At 37.1% G+C, this 24,225-nt stretch overlaps 1 protein-coding gene and 1 long non-coding RNA gene across 4 annotated transcripts; both read left to right on the forward strand.

Moving 5' to 3' along the window:
• The first annotated feature begins 3,500 nt into the window (after positions 1-3,500).
• Positions 3,501-9,682, forward strand: LOC148919485 (MDIS1-interacting receptor like kinase 2-like). Its single transcript, XM_089047112.1, has 4 exons — positions 3,501-3,767; positions 4,640-4,704; positions 4,842-7,678; positions 9,112-9,682. The coding sequence occupies exons 3-4, from the start codon at positions 6,304-6,306 to the stop codon at positions 9,504-9,506; spliced, it is 1,770 nt and encodes a 589-aa protein (XP_088903238.1). The 5' UTR covers positions 3,501-3,767; positions 4,640-4,704; positions 4,842-6,303; the 3' UTR covers positions 9,507-9,682.
• Positions 9,683-13,363: 3,681 nt separating this feature from the next.
• On the forward strand, positions 13,364-16,121 carry LOC148919486 (uncharacterized). Of its 3 annotated transcripts, none has more exons than XR_016123619.1 (4): positions 13,364-13,765; positions 14,334-14,441; positions 15,301-15,391; positions 15,857-16,121. It is a non-coding gene; the product is annotated as an uncharacterized LOC148919486 (long non-coding RNA). The 3 variants fall into 3 exon arrangements; XR_016123617.1 differs by lacking the exon at positions 13,364-13,765 and adding an exon at positions 14,185-14,241; XR_016123618.1 differs by lacking the exon at positions 13,364-13,765 and adding an exon at positions 14,189-14,251.
• Positions 16,122-24,225: the final 8,104 nt, after the last annotated feature.

Consider the following 24,225-nt stretch of genomic DNA (forward strand, 5'->3'; position numbering starts at 1 on the left):
AGCAAAAATGCACCCATCAAAATTTAGGAAATGTGACTAAAATGTATACAACTATCATTACTTTGAAAATTATTCTTCACGTGATGATTTAGGTCAGAAAGAAAGAAGAAGAAAAAAAGGATGGAAATGAATGGCGTGGATGAAATTACACTGACGAGTTATATAAATTGGCGTATTTCCTTTTGTTTTTTTTCCCTTGATGGTCCAAACTCAAAATTACATAGAAAAATGAAATTTGGATTTGCAATAGGTTCTGCTTTTTTCGTGGAAGGCTCATGATTTGCTTTTGACTTGGAGATAAGCAGCCAAAGAAATGGAATAGGAAATTGGACTAAAATGTATACCGCGGGACATATCAAGCATGAACATTTTCCTGGATTCTGAATATGAGGCCTATGTTTCGGACTTTGGGACTGCTAACTATTTGGCCTATGTTGGGTACAGCCAAAGAACACTGGAGGAACATTGTCTTGGCTCATGCTTTAACAAGGGTGCTTTGTTATTTAGAAATGTTTTTCCTTGTGAGAGGGAAATAACAAATGAAACAATAATTTCATTGGCCAATGCCATGGTTTAACGTTTTGCATGTATAATGTGTTTTCGGTTCTAGCCACAGTAGAGGAAGGAAGTCAGTGGGAGTTTTCTTTGGCTTTGTGAGAGAGATGTGCAAGTTTGTGAGTTTGGGTTCTTCCCCCATAACTTTTCACTGATCTGTTTTTTTATGTTTTTCCAAAGACTCTTCACTGTTCTTTACTCATTACTCCTTGATGACATGTTTATTAATCCGTAATTAGATTAGGAGGAATTGAATTGAGAATGAGCTGGATTTAGGAGAATTAGATTCCAGATTCCTATTCAAGTTGTTTACTAAACCATATGGATTGAGGGAAGTTAGATTATGGATTGAGGGAAGTTAGATTTTGAATTCCTATTGAAGTTGTTTACTAAACCATATGGAATTGGGGTAGGAGTGATTCTAATTACTAAAATGTCCTCGTTGTTGGGTTAAAGTAAATGACAAATTTTAAAATTTTAAAATTGTGTGAGGATATAATGGGTAAAAAGATAAATTTCTAATAGGTTTGTTCTCTATGAATTAGAATATCACTTCCCACCTAAGAATTTAATTCCTCCAAAATCAGGAATTCAATTTCTAATTTTGTGTGGGCCCCACCTACTTTTTAATTCGTTGATATGAAGTAAACACAGGAATCCTCTATAATTATAGTTCAATTCTTTATGAGAATTCCAATTCCTGATTAGTAAACACACCATGAAAGTTTTTTTTTTAGAATGTAGATATTTGTAAAATCGCATAAATATCCAACCCACTTTCTGTAAAACTAAGAGATATTTAGTCATATACCCATTCTTAGCACTAAAACTATAAATAAACCTTACACCATTTAATTTTTATAAACAAACCCAAAAAATGACAACATACCCTATTGAATTTAATTTTGATTATTAAATTACTTTGATGCCCCATTGAATATTTTAGGCCTTTTTTTATGAGGTTTTGAGGTTGTGTTTGTTTTAAGAAATCAATGACATTTTTGTAATTTAAAAGAAATTAAAAGCCTTTTTATTATGTTGTAAATGAGCTTTGCTTGTATTTCTAAAGTTCATTTCATATATGATTTTTTTTATAATTTGGGCTCCCATATTGGATATTATAGTGAATTTCCCTAAAACTAATTCTTTTGTTTTGAAATATATGTCCAACGACCCAGGTGAAGTGACAGCCACTCCCAGGTTTCTTTGGCCTTCTATCAAGCGCATACGACGATCCACCAATAACATCCAATCAAGCTCTCACTTTTATCAATTTCATTCCATTCAGTTCCAACACAAAATGCAAAATTTCCAAAGAGACGAAGACTCTGACTGCAATCTTTTAATTAAGAAAATGAAAAAACCCCAAAAGTCTTCCCAAACCGTCTTCCAATTAAGAAAAATGAACAAAATTGGAATAAGATATTGTTTGTGTAGATCTGAGAGCATAATGATATGTTATAAAATCCAAGTCTGCTCTCTAGCTTATTGCCTTCTCTTGTATGTTCAGCTTCTTTCATCACCAACATCACTAGGTGATTTGACAGACCTCACCATTCTCTATCTCTATAATATATTGTTTCCCTCTTACTCGTTACTCCTTGATGTCATGTTTACTAATCCGTAATTGGATTAGGATGAATTGAATTGAGGAGGAGTTGGATTGAAGAGAATTAGATTCCGAATTCCTATTCATGTTGTTTACTAAACCATATGAATTGAGGGAAGTTAGATTCCGGATTCCTTTTGAAGTTGTTTACTAAACCATATCGAATTGAGGTTGGTACTAATTACTAAAATGTCCTCATTGTTGGGTTAAAGTAAATGACAAATTTTAAAAATTTAAAATTATGTGAGGATATAATAGTTAAAAAAGATGAATTCCTAATAGGTTACTTCTTCAGGAATAAGAATACCACCTTCCACCTAAGAATTGAATTCCTATTCCTATACATGGTAGGTAGATTTGGAGCAAAGGATCAATTTCACATTCCTATTCCCATACATGGTAAATCAAAACAATAAACGACAATTTTGCGTTTAGTTCTTCAATTTATCTAACACACACCAATTAGAGAAGAATAAAAAGAAAAAACAAAAACAGTCGTTGATCCCACCAGACACGTCGTCCAAATTTAAAACTCTAAGCATCCAATATTGTGAAGCATTAAGGTGGGACACATCTAAACATATGAAGCAGAAAACACATTAATTGATACTTTTTTTTTTGGGGGGTTTTTTGAAAGCTCATTAATTGATACTTAACTTCAAAGAATGAGAGACAAAGACTTTGAGTCAAGTCAAGAGTATGGAAGACTCCGAGCTTTGTATAATGGAGAAAAGAAAAGTTACTAACTTATCATACCAACGGGAAAAAGCTACCATACATATAGGAGGGAAAATACACTTCTCTCTTTTCCTGGAAGTAGGAGCGAAACTTCTACTTTCTAGTTTGACATGTGATTTGCATACCTTTTTACGGGAAATGATAGAAGCAGTGTCCATATAGGAATATTATTGGTTTTTATTTTAATTTTCTTTAATATGAAAAGTTGTTAATTTACTATATGCTCCTTATTTAATAAAAAATATTTTTGATATTTTGAATGATTCAGTGTATTTGTGAGCATGAATTATTTGGTCACAAGAAATTATTACTGACCTTTTTTCTTCTTGTAGTGACTCACTGAACATGCACCAAGAAAATAAAATATATAAAAAAAGGAATTTCTGTCTTTGGAGTAGGGGTACTTTAATCACTTTTTGTTTGGAAAGGAATTTGGAGAATTGAGTAGCACTATTGCGTAGAGCTCGTGAATATGAGTTCGTAGACACGTGGCAGGCTCAATTTGGAGTTAAAACGAAGAAGTTATGATCTACGGAAGTGCAGTGGCACAACTGTAAATATCGCGAAGTTCCAATTTAAGTAATAGATCAGGTTCTTTTTTTCTGGAATTTCTCTCTCTCACTGCGCGACTTTCTCTCTCCACGCGCGTAGCAGCAAATTTCCGACGGCGATTTCTCCGCCTTCTGGTGTCCGATTCGAACGAAATTAGTTGCAAAAGTTTCATATCGATGTCCTCTATCTAACCCACCCATTTTCCCAGCTCAAAAACCCAATGAAATTAAACTGGAACGACTGGAAATTTGGGTATTTTTGAAGTTTCCGACGCTGTTTTTGGCGATTACGGCGGCTGTTATCATCGATCCAGGTATGAATCTTCATCCCCTCCGCGTGCTCTAGCTATCTATGATGGTATCTTCGATCAATTTTGAGGTTTTACAGATCGTTCAATATACCCATTCTAGCCGACGGTTTCGGCTTCGATTCAGCCAGTTCTGACTAGTTTTTGGCCGTAGTCTAAGAACAAAAGTTGATCCCCTAGTTAGTCTGAATCTGTTGGCATAGGTTTTGGTTGGTGGTTTGGAGATTTTCCGTCGCCGAAAAATCTCTCAAGACTCCCACGGCTGCCCGCAGCGGGTGGCAGTGCGTGGGCCACTGTGTGGTGGTCCATTGCGTGCTACATCATTTCCCTTGTCGTCCTGAGTATGACGGTATGCTTGGATTTGGATTTGATTACCGTTTGACTATCGAACGAATATCGCGCCTATTATGCGATATTTGGGTTCAATAGGTTTGGACCGTTCGATCGGTTCCAATTTCAAGTATTTTATTCCATGTACCTCTAGGATCATGTAGGAACTTGTGGATCTAGAATCGGAGTCCCGGATGCTCCGAATAAATGATTTTAAGTAGGCGAAACGATCGTCGTCCCATCGTGCGATTGGATTAGATCCGACCGCTCGATGGAGACCAAATCTTCAGAACTTGATCAGTAGTTGTTAAACCTATAGGAACTTTTGGATTGGAAATCGGAGGTCGTGGGCCCCGCCAGCTCGATTGACTAATATGGAAAGTTTGACCATTTGGTTGACCATGAGTCTTTCGGGAAGTGCTAGAATGACCCTATAAACCTTCTTAAGAGTTGGGCACACTTTGAGATCCGGGAACTAGAGTTTTGAGTTAAAGTTTGTTTTTGGGTATGTTAATTAATTAATTAAGTCCGTTTATTCTCTCAAATAGGTACCCAAGCGCAATGTATCGCTCAGGATGAACTCGCTCACAGTTGAGCTAACTTTGGACTTCTTGTGAGTGGACTTTATTTTTAAATGAATATTATTTTCATATTGGCAAGTGTATGCATAATTGTGTTTTGGTCGGGTTTGAAATGTGATTTGATTGGAAAATTGGTTTATTTGGGGTTAATGAGATAATGGGATTTCAGGGTGGAATTTGGGGCAAATCCTATCATTTTCCTTGTCAGAGGGAAAGAAAAGATGAAACAATAATTTCATTGTCCAATGCCTTGGTGACATTCAAGTGTGAATTTGAAGTCTAAGAATCGATCTCTGTACACCCATACAAAAACGACGGGTTCTCACACTACTTAATCAAGAGCACAAGGAACACGCTCTCAAAAGACTTTTCAATGCTCAACTTCTGAACTCCAAAGACTAACCCACACTACATATAAGTTGTAAGGCACGACCCATACAATATATGTATACCACACAAACAATAACCATGACATCTTTAACTTTCACTAAACTATGCTTCCTGCCTTATTACCTTGTCATCTTGTTGTATGTTTCATCACCAAATTGGGTTGCTTTTCCTTCTGCTACTTCCACTTCTCATATTGAAGCAAAGGCTCTTCTCAAATGGAAAGCCAGCTTATTTCTAAATCAAACCCTCAATAACCTCACCTGGTACGACCCGCGCACTCATAATATTAATGCCACCAATTCTTCTAACACCAATCCAAAACCAAGAACAAGCCCATGCACTTGGAGTGGTGTTTCATGCAACTCAGCTGGAAGTGTCAGAACAATAAACCTTTCATCTCGTGGTATACAAGGTACGCTACATGAGTTTTCATTCTTGTCCTTCCCTAAGCTTGAATATCTTGACCTCAGCTTCAACAAACTCTTTGATGCCATTCCACCTCAAATTAGTAACCTTTCTAAACTCCACTATCTTGATCTCTCTCGGAATAACTTGTCGGGAGAATCCCACCAGAAACTGGTCTCTTAAGAAATCTGACCTATCTCTATCTCTATGATAATAAACTTTCTGGTGTAATTCCTAAGGAGATATGGAACTTGAAATCTCGTGTAGATCTAAGGTTGTCATACAACAATTTAAGTGGTCTCATCCCTCCAAATATTGGTAACTTAATAAAGCTTAACACTTTGTACTTGTATAAAAATCAACTTTCGGGTGTGATTCCCAAGGAGATAGGGAACTTGAAATCTATTGTACATCTACTCTTGGGTGAGAATCAACTCAATGGTTCAATTCCTATTTCAATCGGTGACTTGCGCAACTTGGAATCCTTCTACCTAGGTGATAACCAACTTTCTGGACCCATCCCCCAAGAGATAGAGAATCTCAAGAAGTTGAGTAATTTGCAGTTGAGTATAAACCAATTTTCTGGTTTTTTGCCCCAAAATATTTGCCAAGGTGGAAAACTCACAAACTTTACAGCAAGCAAAAACTATTTGAGTGGTCCAATCCCCAAAAGCTTGAAAAACTGCACGAGCTTAGTCAGACTCCGTCTTGAACAGAACCAATTGACAGGCAATATATCTGAAGACTTTGGCGTTTATCCGAATCTTCATTTTATAGATGTAAGCCACAACAACTTGTATGGAGAAATCTCACACAATTGGGAAAAATGCCCAAAGATGACAACCCTACGACTTACGGGAAACAATCTTACTGGGAGCATCCCACCTCAGATAGGCAATGCAACCCAAATTCATGAGCTAGATTTCTCTTCGAATCATTTAGTTGGGTTTATTCCAATGGGATTCGGGAGACTGACTTCTTTGGAGAGGTTGATGTTGAATGGAAATCAACTTTCGGGTCGTATACCCTTTGAATTCGAATCATTGACTAATCTTGATTATCTTGACTTGTCAACAAATAAATTCAGTGACTCAATTCCCAGCATTCTAGGTGACTTGCTCAAATTATACCATCTGAATTTGAGCAACAACAAGTTATCTCAAACAATTCCACTTCAGTTGGGGAAGTTAGTTCAATTGAACGAACTGGATTTAAGTCATAACTCTCTTGAAGGTAGCATACCATCAGCAATGGGCAATATGGAGAGTTTGGTGACGCTCAATCTTTCCCACAACAATCTTTCGGGTTCCATACCATCAAGTTTCGAAGAGATGCACGGCTTGTCGTACGTTGACATATCCTACAATCACTTGGAAGGTCCCCTTCCCAACATCAGTGCATTTCGAGTAGCTCCATCAGAAATATTGAAAGGGAACGAAGGATTTTGTGGCAAAGTTGGAGCTCTGCTGCCACCATGCAATGCACATGGCTCAAAAAAGTACCACAAGGTCATATTCTCTGTTCTAGCAGTATTTGTACTTCTATCTGCTCTTTTTACAATTGTCTTTGTAATAGTGCAAAGAAAGAAGAAGCATCAAGATACTAAACAAAACCACATGCACGGAGAAGTTTCCTTTTCGGTTTTAAATTTTGATGGAAAATCAATGTATGAGGAAATCATAAAGGCAACAGAAGATTTTGATTCCAAATACTGCATTGGGAAGGGAGGACATGGAAGCATCTACAGAGTGAATTTTTCATCTAGAGACATAGTGGCCGTGAAGAAACTCCATCTGCTATGGGATGGCGAGACCGAATTTCAGAAGGAGTTCTTGAATGAAGTAAGGGCACTCAGTGAGATAAGACATCGGAATATTGTGAAGCTATATGGTTTCTGCGCACATAAACGACACTCGTTTTTGGTGTATGAGTATCTTGAAAGAGGTAGCTTGGCTGCAATGTTGAGCAAAGATGAAGAAGCTAAAGAGTTGGGGTGGAGTAAAAGGGTGAATATTGTTAAAGGCTTAGCTCATGCCTTGTCTTACATGCACCATGATTGCTTGCCACCGATTGTACATCGTGATATCTCAAGCAAGAACATTTTGTTGGATTCTGAATATGTGGCCTGTGTTTCAGACTTTGGCACAGCTAAGTTTTTAAATCCAGACTCAACTAATTGGATTGCAGGCACATATGGCTATATGGCACCAGGTAATATTGTGATTTCCTATTCTCTGTATTTAGCACTTTTAAGCTTTTGTTTTTAGACAATGCTTCATTTTCATCATTATGAGCGGTTAACATAAACACATTTTCACTTCTTTGATTTAGAAAATATAACTATTAGATATTTTTTATGTGAATGATGATGGACCAAATTTCCATCATCTAGTTTTTAATTATTTTTCTTCTTCAACATCCAGCTTTTAATTCTTTTTCTTCTTCACCGTCCAACTTTTATTAAGCTATCTTTTTTAGTTCTGAAAAATAACCAAATTTCCTCGAATTTGTAGGTTGTGTGTTTCAATGAATTATTAATTTGATTGGGAAATAGTGAGGTCCTCACTGTCCTTTTTCTAAGAAGCAATGTTTTGAACACTTCAATCTGAGTCTCTTATTGTACGTGTGTACAATTGATGCATGATACAATTTGCCTATGGTATTTAGGTCAAATATCAACACATAGAAACTCATTAAGATCATTGAAAACCTCGAACTAGCATGTAAACTCTAGGAGTTTGGTATTTACCTTCGACGAATTACAAATCCTAATCACAATAAGTAAGCCTCAAATATTCTATCCATATTGTTTGACTCGTTCCTCCTCCAAGAAAATTCGGGAAAAATATGTAAATTGCAGGTTTTTGTCTTATCTTTCCAGCCATATATTGCACGCCTTGAGGAAAAAACAAGAAATTCTTCAAATAATCATTCTTCCACAGGAGCACAGTTTTGACGGGATTACACCTTATGCTAACTTAACTTCAAGACTGCTCTCATCGGCTGCTCCGAAAATTCTAGAAAACTTCCACAATCATCTTCAAGATCTTAGCTTTCATCTCCAACTGGTCTTGTACTAAAACTCCACCAAAAAGTTGTATTTCTGTTGAAAACAAATTACTTGCTCTGGAAAGCTGAAAATTGAGAAAATAAAGTAATAAGTTCTTTTTAAATCAAATTCTCCTACAAAAACTAAGTATAAAGAGTATATAAATGTGTAAATTTATGGACTTATCATTATGCTTTTACTTTTAGACCAATGCTTCATTTTCATCATTAGGAGCGGTTAATATAAACACATTTTCACTTCTTTGATTTAGAAAATATAACTATTAGATATTTTTTATGTGAATGATGCTGGAAACTTTTCGTATTTAATTCTTTTTCTTCAACATCCAGCTTTTAGTACTTTTTCTTCTTCACCGTCCAGCTTCTATTAAGCTATCTTTTTTAGTTCTGAAAAAGAACCAAATTTCCTCGAATTTGTAGGTCGTGTGTTTCAATGAATTATTAATTTGATTGGGAAATTTTGGCTTCCTCACTGTCATTTTTCTGAGAAGCAATGTTTTGAACACTTCAATCTCAGTCTCTTATTATACAATTGATGCATGATACAATTTCTTCTATGTGCTTTTTCTGGGCAGAGCTTGCATATACAATGGAAGTGAATGAGAAGTGCGATGTTTATAGCTTTGGAGTTGTCACACTGGAAATAATTATGGGAAGCCATCCAGGAGATGTTTTCTCATCTTTATCATCCGGGGCATCATCATCGTCCTCATCTGCATCACCTGCCCCTGAAATGCCAATTTCGGAAGTTTTGGACCAACGCATCCCCCTACCCACAAAACAAGAGGCAGGGGAGGTGGTCTCTATGGTGAAGATCGCATTTGCATCCTTGAATCCCAGTTCGCAGTGTCGTCCAACAATGAAGAAAGTTTCTCAACTCCTGTCATCAACCCAGAGGCTGCATTTGTCAAAGCCATTACATATGACAACATGTGGTGAATTGCTTGCTCTTGATGGTTTCACTGCTTGATCAGGACATGTGCTTCTTTTCATTGGAGTCTGCCTTATTCTAAGTCTTCTTAGATGTTTGGATTATTGTAATCTGTTGGGTTATTAGTATTTAGAAATATTTTTCGTAATGTATGTATGTATCAATTTTCCATCTAAAAGATGCCCAACCCTGTCAAGCATTCCGTTAAAATTTCACTCGCAGTGCTCTTTTTTAATGTACAGAATAGTGATTCCTCAACAAAAACAAAAACAAAACAAAAAGTAAAAAGTGAACGTACACTCAAAATACAACAAAATCATAAATTAGAGGACAGATAAAGTGATGATTCAACGTTTTCTTTGGAGGGACACATTGAGACACGACACAAAATTCAAGTGGCATCAGTTTGAGTTTCTTTTCTTCTTTTTTGTAAGTACTTTTAAGCTTGATTCAATTTTAGTTTTTTTTTAAAACTTCTTTTAAACTTGATTATATGTAAAATGAATGACTTAATTCCTTTTTCTTTCTTCTTTTTTCCTTGATAGTCCAAAATCAAAATGGCATGGAAAATGAAATTTGGCATTCGTTTCAATCTCTCGAACCTGGACTCAACTAATCGGGAAGTCTTCTCTCTTGCTTTGACGATAATACGTTGGCATAAATAATGTCAATCCACAATCTCGTCAAACAATGAAACAAGTCTCTCAAGATGGGTTTTTATTACAAGTTATTAAATAAGTAACAACACGTAAACACCCAATATCAAGAACATCCATTAAATTATAATATCATGCATAATATATTACTCACGAAATTTAATTAAATCAATCCCCATAAAAACCCCCTAAGAAACTCCTACCTCGAATCTAAAGCATAACTCCAATTTAGTAAAACACAAGCAAAGCTCTCTATCTCCTCCAATATCATATTTCCTTACATCTCTCTTTAGTCCTCTCTAACAACTATCACGTTGCATGCATGTTATCGCTAGATGTAGTAGTAAACAACTTGTATAAGTGCTAACATTTGGTATTTAGATAATATTTTGATGAGGTAAAGACGGCTAGCCACTTGGATAACAAGGCAACAAGCCTTATGTGTTTACACGTTCCTTAAGCAACCAAGGAATGGTGCCACCTCCAGCTTATGTTATCCACCTCATGCTTCTTATATAAATTCTATACCATGATGAAGTATACTCGTGTAGCTCACAGAGGTAAAGGCATATTATATTAGGGACATTTTGGAAAAAGTAAAAGGAGAGAGAAAAATTTTAAAAGAAGCAAAAATGGACAAAAATACCCTTATTTATTTTTAGATTTCCTAAGGAATCCAATACATTTGCATGTCTTTGATTTGAAAGTTGAGTGGTTTTTTTGTCTTTTTTGAAAAAGCTTTGGCTTTTTCCAAAAGTGAAATTTTTTTTATGTCTAAAACCTAAAAAACCTTATATTAAAAATATAATATAATATAATTTATATTAAGATAGGTTTATCCAATTCTATCACTAAACTTTTAAATAGTCAGCATCTTTTAATCTTGGTGCTCAAATAATTTTTCTTTCGCTCTAAATCATTGCAAGATGAGAATGGATATTATAATGGGAGATTCACTATTATACCCAATATAGGGGCCCAAATTATAAAAATACCCTATATGAAATGAACTTTAGAAATACACCCAAAGCTTATTTACAACATAACAAAAAGGATTTTAACTTCTTATAAATTACAAAACTGTCATCAATTTCTTAAAACAAGCCCAACCCCAAAATCTCATAAAAATACCCAAAACACTCAATAGGGCACCAAAATAATTTAATAATCAACATTAAATTCAATAAGGCCAACTATCATTTTTCAATGGTGTAGGGTTTATCTATAATATTAGTGCTAAGAATGGGTATATTACTAAATATCTCTATTATAAAGACACGTACTGGTGGGTTAATGACTCAACTATTTCTTTCATTAATATCCCAACAACAGCTTGCAATTTTAAAAGATGAGTTATCAATTACAAATAGAAAAACCTAGCACAATTGACTTGCACGTCAAACTCAAAGCAAGGGAAAACTGCCACCTTCAATTAGTAAACATTTCTTTCTATGACCCCCATCAAAAACTCTTCACCATGTATTGTAACATTTTATAACACATTCTAACACAATAATAATACATATATATTAAAACAAAGCCTCTTATTCAATTGATAATATATAAAAATATATTATGATTAATAAAATAAAATGCTTATAATTATTGGAATAGTACTATAAACGTAAAACTATATATATATATATATATATATACATATAGTTCTTACCAAGATAATTACTTATAAATATATATAATAATATTTATTCCTCTTTAATAAATTTTTTATTTATTTTTAAATACGGACTCTCACAACAAATCTAAGACAACCATAATCAAATAATCCTAGAGACAATATGACTAGTCAAATACTAGTCATAGACTTATGAATAAACAAGCAAAGCACAGACTCATCACAAATCAAATATAAGAACCTGCAAGCCTAGAAGATAATTATGTGACAACCTAAGCACTCAGAAGGACCTGTCAATCTACGCATCCCTTGTGCTAGCAACAACTAGAGTGATAAGTGTGTGAACATTCATCAACATTCCAGATATAATAGATACAGTATGGATAGTCATAAAATCAAGAACTGCACACCAAAAATGTTTACCCAGAAACCCACTATTGGGAAAAACTGGGGGTCATCACTTCGACCAGGCAATCCACTAAGTCAAGAAGATTCTTACTAAAGAAGTAATCACAAGCTCAAACAATCCTAGGTCTATTTAGGAAATGAGCACTACCTCCCTGTGCAACCTTAGTCTCCAAACTTAATTGAGTTAGAAGCTTGTCCTTCATGGAAATGGCAGCTAGTCCATTAGCTCCTTCACCCCATGGCACCGAAACTCAGCTCTGGATTTTAACCGATGAATGAACTATAAATTCAACAACCAATAGATTGATTTCTTTAAGAAATTATTCTTGAAGAAATTAATCCTAGAATTTGTCCTAGAAAAATATGATGAATGAAAGTGTATTCTAGATGCAGATTTTAAAACACCAAAGTAGATTTCAAGAACATTTTGGAAAATCTCATTTTGAAAATTGACCATTTTTTCAGCGAGGAATTTACACACTTCTAGCAAGGAAAATATGAACTTCTTGCAAAATGTGACCTAAATTTGGTCCCCAAATTGGTCTATGCTATAGAGAGGAAATGCTGGATTTGGCGACAAATTATATTGATACTGTAGATTGTTAAAGCGAGGAAATAGATTTTTCCTTGCTAAAAATTTAGCAGGAATTCTTCCCAATTCCCTCCAAAACTATTGCAAGAAATGGTTCGTGTTCCTCGCAATAGAAGGCTTTTAACGAGGAACCTTCCTCGCTGTATGTCTTGTGCAAAATTTTGCAATTTATTTTTAAAGTGCCGCCAATTTTTTTTGGCAAAGTGAATATTTTGCCTCTTTTTTCTGAAATTTTGTTTTAAAATGTTGAACAACAACAAGGAATTTAGTGTTTGACGTGGTAGGTTTTTCGGGAGAATGTTTTTGGTTGTAGTATGACATGTGTAACAAGGATTGTAATATTTGTCGTCAGTTTTCAATATATCCAATGTACAGTCTCATTCTCTTCGTCACGGGAGGTTCAAAGAATTTATGGTCACCCACCCTTGAATCTAATCCAAGAGTGGAAAAGCTAAAAAGGACCATGAGGAGGAATTGAAGGTTATAGGGTGATAGAATCGGAGGAGGCCGGTCCCCCTGCTGACCAAGAGAACGGGACTGTTCCAATGTATTTTATTAGTTTTGTTGCGTCTTTCGAATCTTTCAGTTTCACTCCCTTTACCAAAAAAAAAAAGGCATAACTCCCGCTCTTGCTCTGACCTCCATCATCTTCTCCACTTCTGCATTCTCATCGACAACCGACTACCAACAACGGCGACGACGACGACGACGAAGAAGTACTCGAACTCCTCTTCTCCTTTCTCTCGCTCAACCCCTCGTCGGGACCCATAGCCCCCAACACTCAACAGTCAACACCCCTCCATCAATTCCTCTCAGCTGTCACAAATCCCACCAAAGACCCACAAAATCACAACTCCAAGTAGCCCTAAATACTTGTTAGTTCTCTACCACCGAAAGTCAAACCCCAATCCCACCCACAGCCCCTCCTCCTGTCTCTGAGCTCAACCGAGAATCCAACCCACTCACCGAATTATCTGGATTGGAAAGTGGTATCAAGCACTTTGAGGGGGTAAGTGTTGAAATCTGAAGTACTATTTTGGATATTAGGAAGGAAAGGGAAGGAGGAGAAGAAAGCCTGCAAAATTCTATATTTCAGACAAAATGGACATGCCCGATGTAGTGCCCGATTTGGGTACTGTAGGAATTGTTCTTGCCCGATATTGATAGAAATAAATGCACTGGCTCGGATACATGGTTACATCAAAATTGATCTGCCAATGTGTGTATGACACTTGGCAATTTTCTACAGGCCTTTTAGCCACAAAATTCTCTCAACCGTAAAAGCAACTTAAGCTGTTACCTAGTCACAACCAGCTGTAAAAGTAAAACTGTAAAACTGTAAAAGTAAATCAGTAAAACTAATTTACACATCAACAGTAGCATCTCTACTTGGGTCGATTATTTCACTTTTTCTTTCTTTCTTGACTTTTCACATCTCTGCTTGCTGCAAAACCCTCTCAAGCCTTTCCATTTTAAGGGCTTCTGGTAATCTGAGGTGAAATGTTAAAGTGTGTGCTGGTGTATCTGTTAAAAACTCAAGATATATTGATGGGTTTGTGTGGATTTGTGAATTGTAGGTTCATGCATTGTAAAATTCCTATTTCTGAATTGTCATCTGGATTAGGTTCTGGGCTGCTCTTTGGACTTCGGTTTCTAATGATATCTTGGAAAAATTTGGTGCAGAGGTATGGAAAAAGGGTTGAAAACAATAAAATTTGCATCTACTATGTCTCTTTATATCTAAATGCAGACCCTAATTCTTCTTATTATGTTTTTCTCCTTTTTGTTCTCACTTGATCTGCTGAGGTCTGGTTGCATATGGTTCACCATTGACTCTTAACATAAAAATTGATTCTTTCTTATGAATTCTGTTTTTGCATCCCAAATTTTCAATCTCTGCATCATAAGCCAAATTGGATTTGAACTTTAAATTTCAATTTGCTTTGTGGCTAATTCACTTCTTGTTGATACCCATGTCCTTGACCACCTATATCTATGCCTCTTTCATTAGTTTAAATTCCATTAGGTTGAATATAATTACAAGCTATCTACTTTTATAGCAATAAAGTTTTATCAGTTCGTTATTCATATAAACGATTCCTAAATGTTCTGCCTACTTGGTATATATTTGTACTTTCGTGTGACAGGGCTTATATCTTTAAGAGTTTAATTTCATCTATAAGAAATTTATATACTTGAAATCTTTTATTTATCTGAACCTCAATTCAATTTGCAGGAAATTCAAAAGAGGGTATTTCTCCCTTTTGTTTTAAGTTTGGACTAGCTAGCTATTGATTTGAAATAATTAATCATCTACAGGTGGTTTGCCTTCTTTTTTTTTTCCCGTTTCTTTCCTCAAAATGCCCCATTATCTTATCAATGTGCCTTCAATAAAAGATGTAGAATTTTTGGTAACTGAGTATATAGCACCCTATTGAAGACTACAATATATCTCAATGTAATTGTGCTCCTTCCACTCATTATTGCACAACCACCAGAATTGCAAATTGCTGACATTTTCAAATTTTACGATCTGGTGAGCAGAGTTCAGCAGGTTCTGAAACCTGGGTTTCGGCATCCAATTTTCGACGTCATTGTTCCTTAAGCCAAATATGTGATCAACCCTACATAAGAGGTGCATGCTCTCTTATGTTATCCTTCATTTTTCAACTATTTGTTTGTCTTTTTCTTTTTGTTTATAATCTGTTGCTTGTATATGAGGTGCATGCTCCCTTATGTTACCTGCTCACATAATCTATTGCTTGTATCTACCTTTTTGCTTTCTCTTATGTTTACCTAGACATTTGTCTGCACTTCTCTTATGTTTTCTTTTAAGAAAAAAAAAGGTTTCTGTAGAAAGTTTTGGCCATTGCCCTTTAAAGAAAAATTTTGTTTTCTGTTACAAGATCAGATGCCTATGCAATCCGCGAGACACAAATTTGAACTCCTTCATACAATACCAATTTCAAAGTTAGAAACTAAAAGATTCCAATTGAAAATGTCAAAATTTGGGCGCAAGTGTTAAAATATGAACAAACGTTGGAGAGTCACAGACTTTGTATTTGCTTTTTTTTTTTTTTCCTTTTTAAAATGTTCACAGGTGGACTTGGACCTTGAAAATTATGAGCGATTTGTAGAGCGTTGTGAACAACGTCAAGTTATCCAAGCAGTGGTGGAGAGGTGCAAACACCTTGAGGAGAAGCAACAAAAAAAGAAGTTGAGGAGCTCACGGAGAAAATTAGCTTCAGGCCAGCATCCCACTTGATAGATCAGTCACTTTTCTCAAACTTGAGTTTGATGATAATTGTTTAGACAAACTCACGATATTATCTTCTCTTGCGTTAAGTAATCGATTTTTGTAGAAATGTCACATAAACTTATACATCAGTTTTAATTTGTCATCTTAAAGAAAAATTTAGGCTTTTTATCACAAATGATCCTTTAGGTTGGCAAAATTATCACCTTTCATCCCTAAGGTTTTTTTGTGACACTAATGGTCCTTAACGTTACCCTCTACGCATCAAAATGGTCCCTGTCGTTAGCTTCCGTCAAATTTTCTGTTAAATTGATGATGTGACACATATGTAGAGCTCACACATCCAATGCTATAGAACCATGTGGCTTTAAATAAAATATAAAATACATTTTAAATATTTTAAAACTTAAAATCCATATAAAAATTTAAAAAGAAAATTAAGTCTTTTTATAAATAAAAAAACTAGAAAACCTGTAGCCATCCTCTGCGTTCTCCCTCTCCCATTGCCCTTTCCCCCCATCGCAGAGCCATTCTCAAGCAAATTAAAATCTTTTATTTTTGATTCAAATGCATTCGAGTACTTCAACACTAATTTCTGAATCGCACCAAGTTTCGGCTCGTTGGATTTCATCTCTCTCTCATATTCTTCAATCAATGTTTGTTTGTTTGGCTCAACCTCCTGTACAATGCCCTGTAATTCCTTGGCTTTAGTTCCCATCACCAAGTTAAAGTTCAACTCTTTGGCTTCAAAATCCGCCAATCGAGAGGCCATTTCCTTCTTGAACACTTGTAGCTCTTGGAATTCCTTGGCTTAAGGGCTCGATGATTGGGTCTGTGATGAGGGGATGGCTACAGGATTTTTAGTTTTTAGTTTTAACATTTTTTTATTTATAAAAAGACTTAATTTTCTTTTTAAAATTTTTATATGGATTTTAAGTTTTAGAATATTTAAAATGTATTTTATATTTTATTTAAAGCCACATGGTTCTATACCATTGGATGTGTGGGCTCTACATATGTGCCACATCATCAATTTAACAGAAAATTTGACGGAAGCTAACGACAGAGACCATTTTGATGTGTAGAGGGTAACGTTAAGGACCATTAGTGTCACAAAAAAACTTTAGGGATGAAAGGTGATAATTTCACAAACCTAAAGGACCATTTGTGATAAAAAGCCAAAAATTTAAGCAAAATGTCACCTTAAGTTTCCAAAATCCATGATTTGTCATCTGACTTTAACATCATCCATTTTGAGGGGTATTTTAGTCTTTCCAATATGTAAACGCTCTTTTTTATATAATTTAAATATAAAGCTATGTAAACCCTCTTGTCTGGAAAGACTAAAATACCTGTCAAAATGGATGGATAGGGAATAGAGCCACACGCCAGCAGGAGAATTAAGGAGGACCAGGGACTTGAAATGCCAATTTCGGATCTTCTAGACCAACACATCTCCCACCCATAAAACAAGAAGCAGGGGAGGTGGTCCCTCTTTTGAACATCGGGTTTGCATCCTTGAATCCCAATCCGCAGTGTCGTCCAACAATGAAAAAAGTTTCTAAGCTCCTTTCATCAACTCAGAGGCTGCATTTGTCAAAGCCGTTACACACAACATGTGGTGAATTGCTTGCTCTTGATGGTTTCATTGCCTGATCAGGACATCCGGTGCTCGCCATTTGAGTCTGCCTTGTTCTAATTCTTCTTAGATGTTTGGACTATTGTAATCTATTACTCATGCTTTAATAAAGGTTATTGGTATTTAGAAATCTTTTTTGTAATGTAAAGAATAGTGATTCCTCAACAAAATAAAATAAAATAATGAGCGTACACTCAAAATACAACAAAATCATAACTTAGAGGACAATTAATCAACATTTGCGGTAGGTTGTGCTTTTCGGTGGAAGGCTCGTGATCAGCTTTGGACTTGAAGATGACCAGCCAAACAAATGGAATAGGGTGTTGGAATAAATTGTACAGCGGGAACATATCAAGCAAGATCATTTTGCTGGATTCTATATGAGGCATGTGTCTCAGTCTTTGGAACCTGGACTCAACTAATTGGGTCGCCATTGCAATAACATATGGATAGCTAGCTTTGGCATCAAGAAGCAGGGGAAGTCTTCTCTCTTGTTGTGACGATAATAAGTTGTCATGAATGTCAATCAACAATCTCGTCAAACAAGTTTCTCTACACGGGTTTTTGTTACAGGTACTCTGTTTTAAAACTTCTTATTTTAGTCCTCAAACATTCAAATCAATCAATAGGTCCTTTATATTTTGTTCTTACATCAATTTGGTCTTTGTTGTCACATTCCAACAAAAATTTGTTAAAATTGGTCATGTATTGTTTACACCATAATCAACCGAGCATATCCAGCATCAAAGCAACTAGCACTAAGGCAGACATGTCTTCTTCCTTGCTGAAGGAACACACTCTTCCAAGGTGTCAGATACCTGCCGAAGCTCCCAATTGCCCAACCTAATCTCCAAGACACGTGTCACCACCACAGTGACTTACACAAAGTCCCACATCGAAACTTTGTGCAAACCTCCCACTTTCACTTCCCTATAAATAGGGAACAGTACCCAATTAAAAAGGGTAACTTCTCTCTCACTTTTACTGTTACTCTGCCAAATTCACCACTCTTAGCTGACTTAAGCATCGGAGAGCCTTCGGCCAACACCACACCGGTGTCCGAAGCTTAACGACTACTTCTCCTACTTTATCTTCTGCATGCTCCTCCCCTGCTGAAGGTCCTCACCTTCTCCCCTACTGAAGATCATCCACTTCTCTCTAAGTTGACCTCCCAAAAAGAGCATCAACAGTTTGGTGCCATCTGTGGGAAATGACACTTGAATCTCATTTCTCTCTACCAACCCAGCTGGCTCATTCTCCAATTAGGCCCCGTTGCCTCTTCTTCACCCCATGCTTCGCTATGCTTGACCGAGGATAGCTACGATACTCAGTACCAAACTCCCCGCGGGAGACACCTCCCAAAGAAAACCTTGATAGATGCCAATCTCTAGACAGAGCTAGAGCGCCTCCGCACCAGTGTTGCCAAGATGTCAGAAATGCGAAACATCTTCATACCAAGAACATTGGTGAAGCATGACTACCGCACTCTAAAGTGGCGGAGGAGGACTCGAGCCCAGAGCTCCCAACATGACCTTAGCCAGGATGTTGGGCATACCCAACCAAACCAGCCAATGCACTCTCACCATAGTGCCCTGGTCGAGTCTAGGCTCAACAAGGGAAAAGGCCCCCTCCATCCAGAGCGGCCACGTTACGGCTCCTTCAAATCTCCCCACCAAAGGACCGGCCTCATGAACCGACGAAGGTCTACAGAGATTGCGGGGACTATCTCTTGGACCTTTAGCCAGAACCTATCCCTATATCTGTCAAGCCCAAAGACCCAAGGATGGCACACCTAGGCCCCCTACCAAGCCCACCCACCTACCATGGAGAAGGTGCAGGGACTCGGATAGCAGGAGTTTTACCATCCGAAGAGAGTCTTATCACACCTGAGTCGTTCGAAGAATGGGAACCTTACCTAGCCCCTGCTCATCCATACCCCAAGCCTTCAGCACCCGAGACCCTTCTTCATGCCGACCTGGCCATGAGGCTTCTCTTTGAGAAGGTCCGGCGCTGGAGAGTTAGCGAGAATGCAGCCACCAGCCCTCAGGCAAAACCACGACTGGGCCCTTTATCAACGCATCATCAATTACCACCAGGAGAATGACATCTAGCCACTCAACATCGCCTTCTACACTGGAATGGAGGATCCTCTCACTCATATCCATTCCTTCTAGTCTACCCTCGAATGCAAGGGCCTTAGTGACGAAGGCATGTGCCTCATCTTCCCTTCCACCCGCAGCGGTGCAGCCCTGAATTGGTTCTACAGGCTAAACCTCGCACCATCAACTCGTTTGACAGTCTAAAACAGACCTTCCTGGACCACTTCATCACCTGACCAACTTATTTCATCAAAATATAGCTCAATTTAGTCCTATAACTCAAATTTTTGCTTAACAAAATCATCTGCTTTCCATTCAAGGTTTCACATTTAGGTTTCATCAAGGGGAGTACACAGCTTTGTTGAGCAACATACGTATTCCTTTTTTCCTTTGTTTTCTAGGGTTTCAATTTCTTCATCCAAACAGAGGGTTAAGGATCACATTGATTGATTGGAAAGTTTGAGAATTCAAATGAGGACTTCTGAAAAATTCAAGGACCATTCATGACAAAAACCCTTCTCAGTATCTTTCTATTCAGAAAGACTGTATTTGTTGAAGCTTGTTACATACGATATACCATGTGACATGGACATGACCTGACCCAAATTCCAATTTGGAATCCGAGCTGAACCACATGCGTGTCCGACACCTGGCGAATGCCGGGCACAAATGACCAAATTGCCATTCTAACTAGAAACCAATTTTTCTATCAACTGGACTTTTGCCGAAAATTCGGCATAGTCTCCCTTGTAACTTGCTCATTTCCCAAAAGTTTTCACCTGTTAACAAACATTTGTATATATCCCAATCATTCAGCATGTATTAAGTTATCTCCAAGAAATCCAGCATCATATCATTCTGGCCTCAGGCCTCAACCAATCAAATAAATCATTCTACTAATAAAGTTCATCTCAAATTTTAGAATATTAATAGTACATTAGCAATCTCAAAGACTCCAACTCGTGACTACACCTTGTAACACTAGATTGCCTACGTACCCTTACTGAGGGATTAAGCCACACGTAGTTCTTTCCAATACTCATATCAGTCATACACTGAATATAAATATGCCACACACTGAACTCCCTCTATTTTAGTTTAAGAACATCTCAAAACTGAAATTCCCTCCACTTAGGCGTACCCCCATTCCTGACCCGTCAATTCCATTAATACTGTCAATTCCATCCTCGCATGCCACAGGGATACCACTTCTACCCAAGTTGCAATCCTTGCAGGCCTCAGGGATACCACTTCTACCCGAGCCGTAATCTTCTCAGGCCTCGAAGATACCACTTCTATCCGAGCCGCAATCCTCGCATGCCTCGGGACTGTTGGTCACTGAGCCGCATCCTCGCTCCGCACAGTTTAGGGGTTCACAAAACACGTGGGGCTTTATTTATAAATGACGCTATTTTAAAGCAACTAGGGGGTACCCTTGTGGTGGGTTTAAAAAACCGTATCCCAAACTTATATCAATGCTTTCCTTTTATTTCACAATCTATCTCCTCATCTTTATATCAACTTTCTGATAAATTGATTCTCCACTATACTTAAAATATATATGCACAATTTAACAATCTATAAATAACTATCTATACTCAATCTATAACATGACTCATATAACACATTATCGGTCAGGACTCGTTTACATGGTCATTCTAACCAAGGGATATAACTGCCTCGGAAGACTCACGGTCAACCGAGGGGTCAAACTGCCTAAACTTGGTCAACTGGACCCGCGGGGCCCTTATTCTCCTATCACAAATCCGGGAGTCCCTAAAGGTTCTAATATGCCTAGGACACATGTCCCGAGAGTTTGGTCTCGATCAAACGGTCGGATTAATCACAATCGGATTGTTACTATAAACCTAGCCCTAGGGTTGGAATTTTCGAAGTATTCGGGGCTCCGTTTCATGATCCGTCGAATCCTATACGATCCTAGAATTACCCAGATCAACATACATGAATTTGGGTTCGATCTAGCAGTCCGAACCTATCGACCCTGGAAATCGCACACTAGGCGAAATCCGTTCGACGCTCAAACGGTATCCAAATTGGAATCCGAGCACACCTATGTGCTCGTAACAACTAGGAGATCATTTTAGGGCAGTATGTTGCTCAACCACTCTGCCCACGCACCGCCACAAGCGCCAGCAGCTCGTGGGTATCCAAAGCGATACTACTCACTGGAAAATCTCAAAATCAATGGCCAAGCTTACTACCCTAGGTTCAGGACATCAATTGGAGCCACTTTGGTTCTTAGACATACCTCGAAAAATGAGAGAAAGTATCCAGAATCTCATCCCAAAATCCGGCCAAATTTCAATTTGATAACTGAGTTATCTACGCTAGAGATTGATCCAATCCTACCCAACCATAAGCTAGAACATAAAAGATATGTGGAAATCCATACCTTGATTGCCGGATTTGGTGGCCGGAGGATGGAGAACAAACGCCAAAAAAATCTGTCAAAACCAGCGGCTTTCACGGCTGTTTCCCAGAATCCAATAGCAGTTGGAGTCGGGGTTGGTCGGGAAAGGTTGTTGGGGTGGTGGCGGTCCTGTTTGGTGGCTGGCCGGCGTCGGTGGCAGTGGTTATGGAGGATGGAGGCACGATGGAGAAGGAACCAGCAGGGGAGGGTGTTTCGCAGAGAGAGAGAATCTTGTTTTAAAAACCAGTTTCACAAAATTATGATTTTGCCCCTACTTGAATTTTTATCGTATCTCTCTCGTTACAACCTGAATTTGAGCCCACTACGTGTCTACGAACTCATCTCGACGTGCTCTATGCAACGGTACAAGCGGAATCTTCAAATTCCTCCCCGATCAAAAAATCAACTTTTATACAAATAAAATATTCTATGGGCAAAATAGTCTTTTATTTGAATAATTAATAATTAAAAATTTATTTAGGACTGTATTACAGACATAGTGTCAAGCATTCAGGTGGGACACTTTTGAACCCCTATGTCACGCAAATATTACTCTCACTTTCCATGAATTTCATTTCAGTAATTCCAATATATTTTTTTCTCCCAAAAACATCAGGGTCGGGGAATCTTTGATCAAAGAAAAGTCTATGAAAAAGTTGTGCATACTAAAAAACAAATAGAATCAAATTGGTTTTTCAGTCATGTGTATTGAGTTGAATGGCTCCTTTAATAAGTTATCTTGCCAATTCTTGGTTAAAATCGATAAACACGCTTATTTTAAGGCCTCTCAAACTCTCAGTAGCAGCCAAGTCAAGTGATGAATTGCTTGCTCTTGATGGTTTCACTGCCTGATCAAGACATGCGCTGCTTGCCATTTGAGTCTGCCTTGTTCTAATTCTTCTTAGATGTTTGGATTATTGTAATAAATTGCTCATGCTTTAATAAGGGTTATTGGTATTTAGAAATCTTTTTGTAATGTAAAGAATAGTGATTCCTCAACAAAATAAAATAAAGTAAAATAATGAACGTACACTCAAAATACAACAAAATCATAACTTAGAGGATAATTAATCAACATTTGCGATAGGTTGTGCTTTTCGGTGGAAGGCTCGTGATCAGCTTTGGACTTGAAGATGATCAGCCAAACAAATGGAATAGGGTGTCGGAATAAATTGTACAGCGGGAACATATCTGATGGGGATCGAGGTCAGGACACAGGTCACCAACCACATACACGAGCACCGAAATCTAGGGCTAATGCAAACTCACATATATCGTAGCAAATCCATGCCACAAATAAAACTATTTCATTAATCATCAACATCAACTCTCCTACAACTATTACATTAGCCTTATTTATAGGCTTTACAAGACTTGGGCACCAAGATTGCTCGATACAAAAGTAAACTAATTAATTATAAAATCACACATAAGTAATAAAAAATATCCTAAAACTACCTAAATAAGAAAATAACAATATATCAAGAAATAACTGATTAAATGGTAAATATCTATCTTGATCCACTCTTATGCTCCTGCATCAGACTCCCCTAGTTGGAAAGAATTCGTCCTCGAATTCAAGCCTTTGATTGAGGAAAATCCAAGTAGAATCTTCAATTGCTTCATATTAATTTTGGATCTTTTAGCATCCAATTGAAACCTTCCTTTCCAAATAAAAAGATATTTGGAATATTTCGTTATTCTTGGCTTCTTCTTACAACCTCTAACAATGCAAATGTTTCTCTCTAGAATCTTCAACCGATTGACAAAATCAACCAGAGTTTTGGCAACCTTCCAAGTGAAAACATTAAGGCCCATAAAATCAATAATATCTTCGAAAGTTTTCTCAATTCTCCTCTCTTCACTGTTCTAATCAATAAATAGCTTATCAAAATTGCTTTGAACACCCAAACAATTTTCATTGCAATTTTCACAGTTGCAATGATCAAATATTGGAGGTAAATCCAAATTTAATAACTTTGATGAAGAACAAGATGCACCAAAATTACCAAATCCATTTATACCTTCAAAGACACAATGAGAA

Source organism: Prunus mume, linkage group LG2 (genome assembly GCF_029339155.1).
Source record: "Prunus mume cultivar Tortuosa linkage group LG2, ASM2933915v1, whole genome shotgun sequence".
Lineage (NCBI taxonomy): Eukaryota > Viridiplantae > Streptophyta > Magnoliopsida > Rosales > Rosaceae > Prunus > Prunus mume.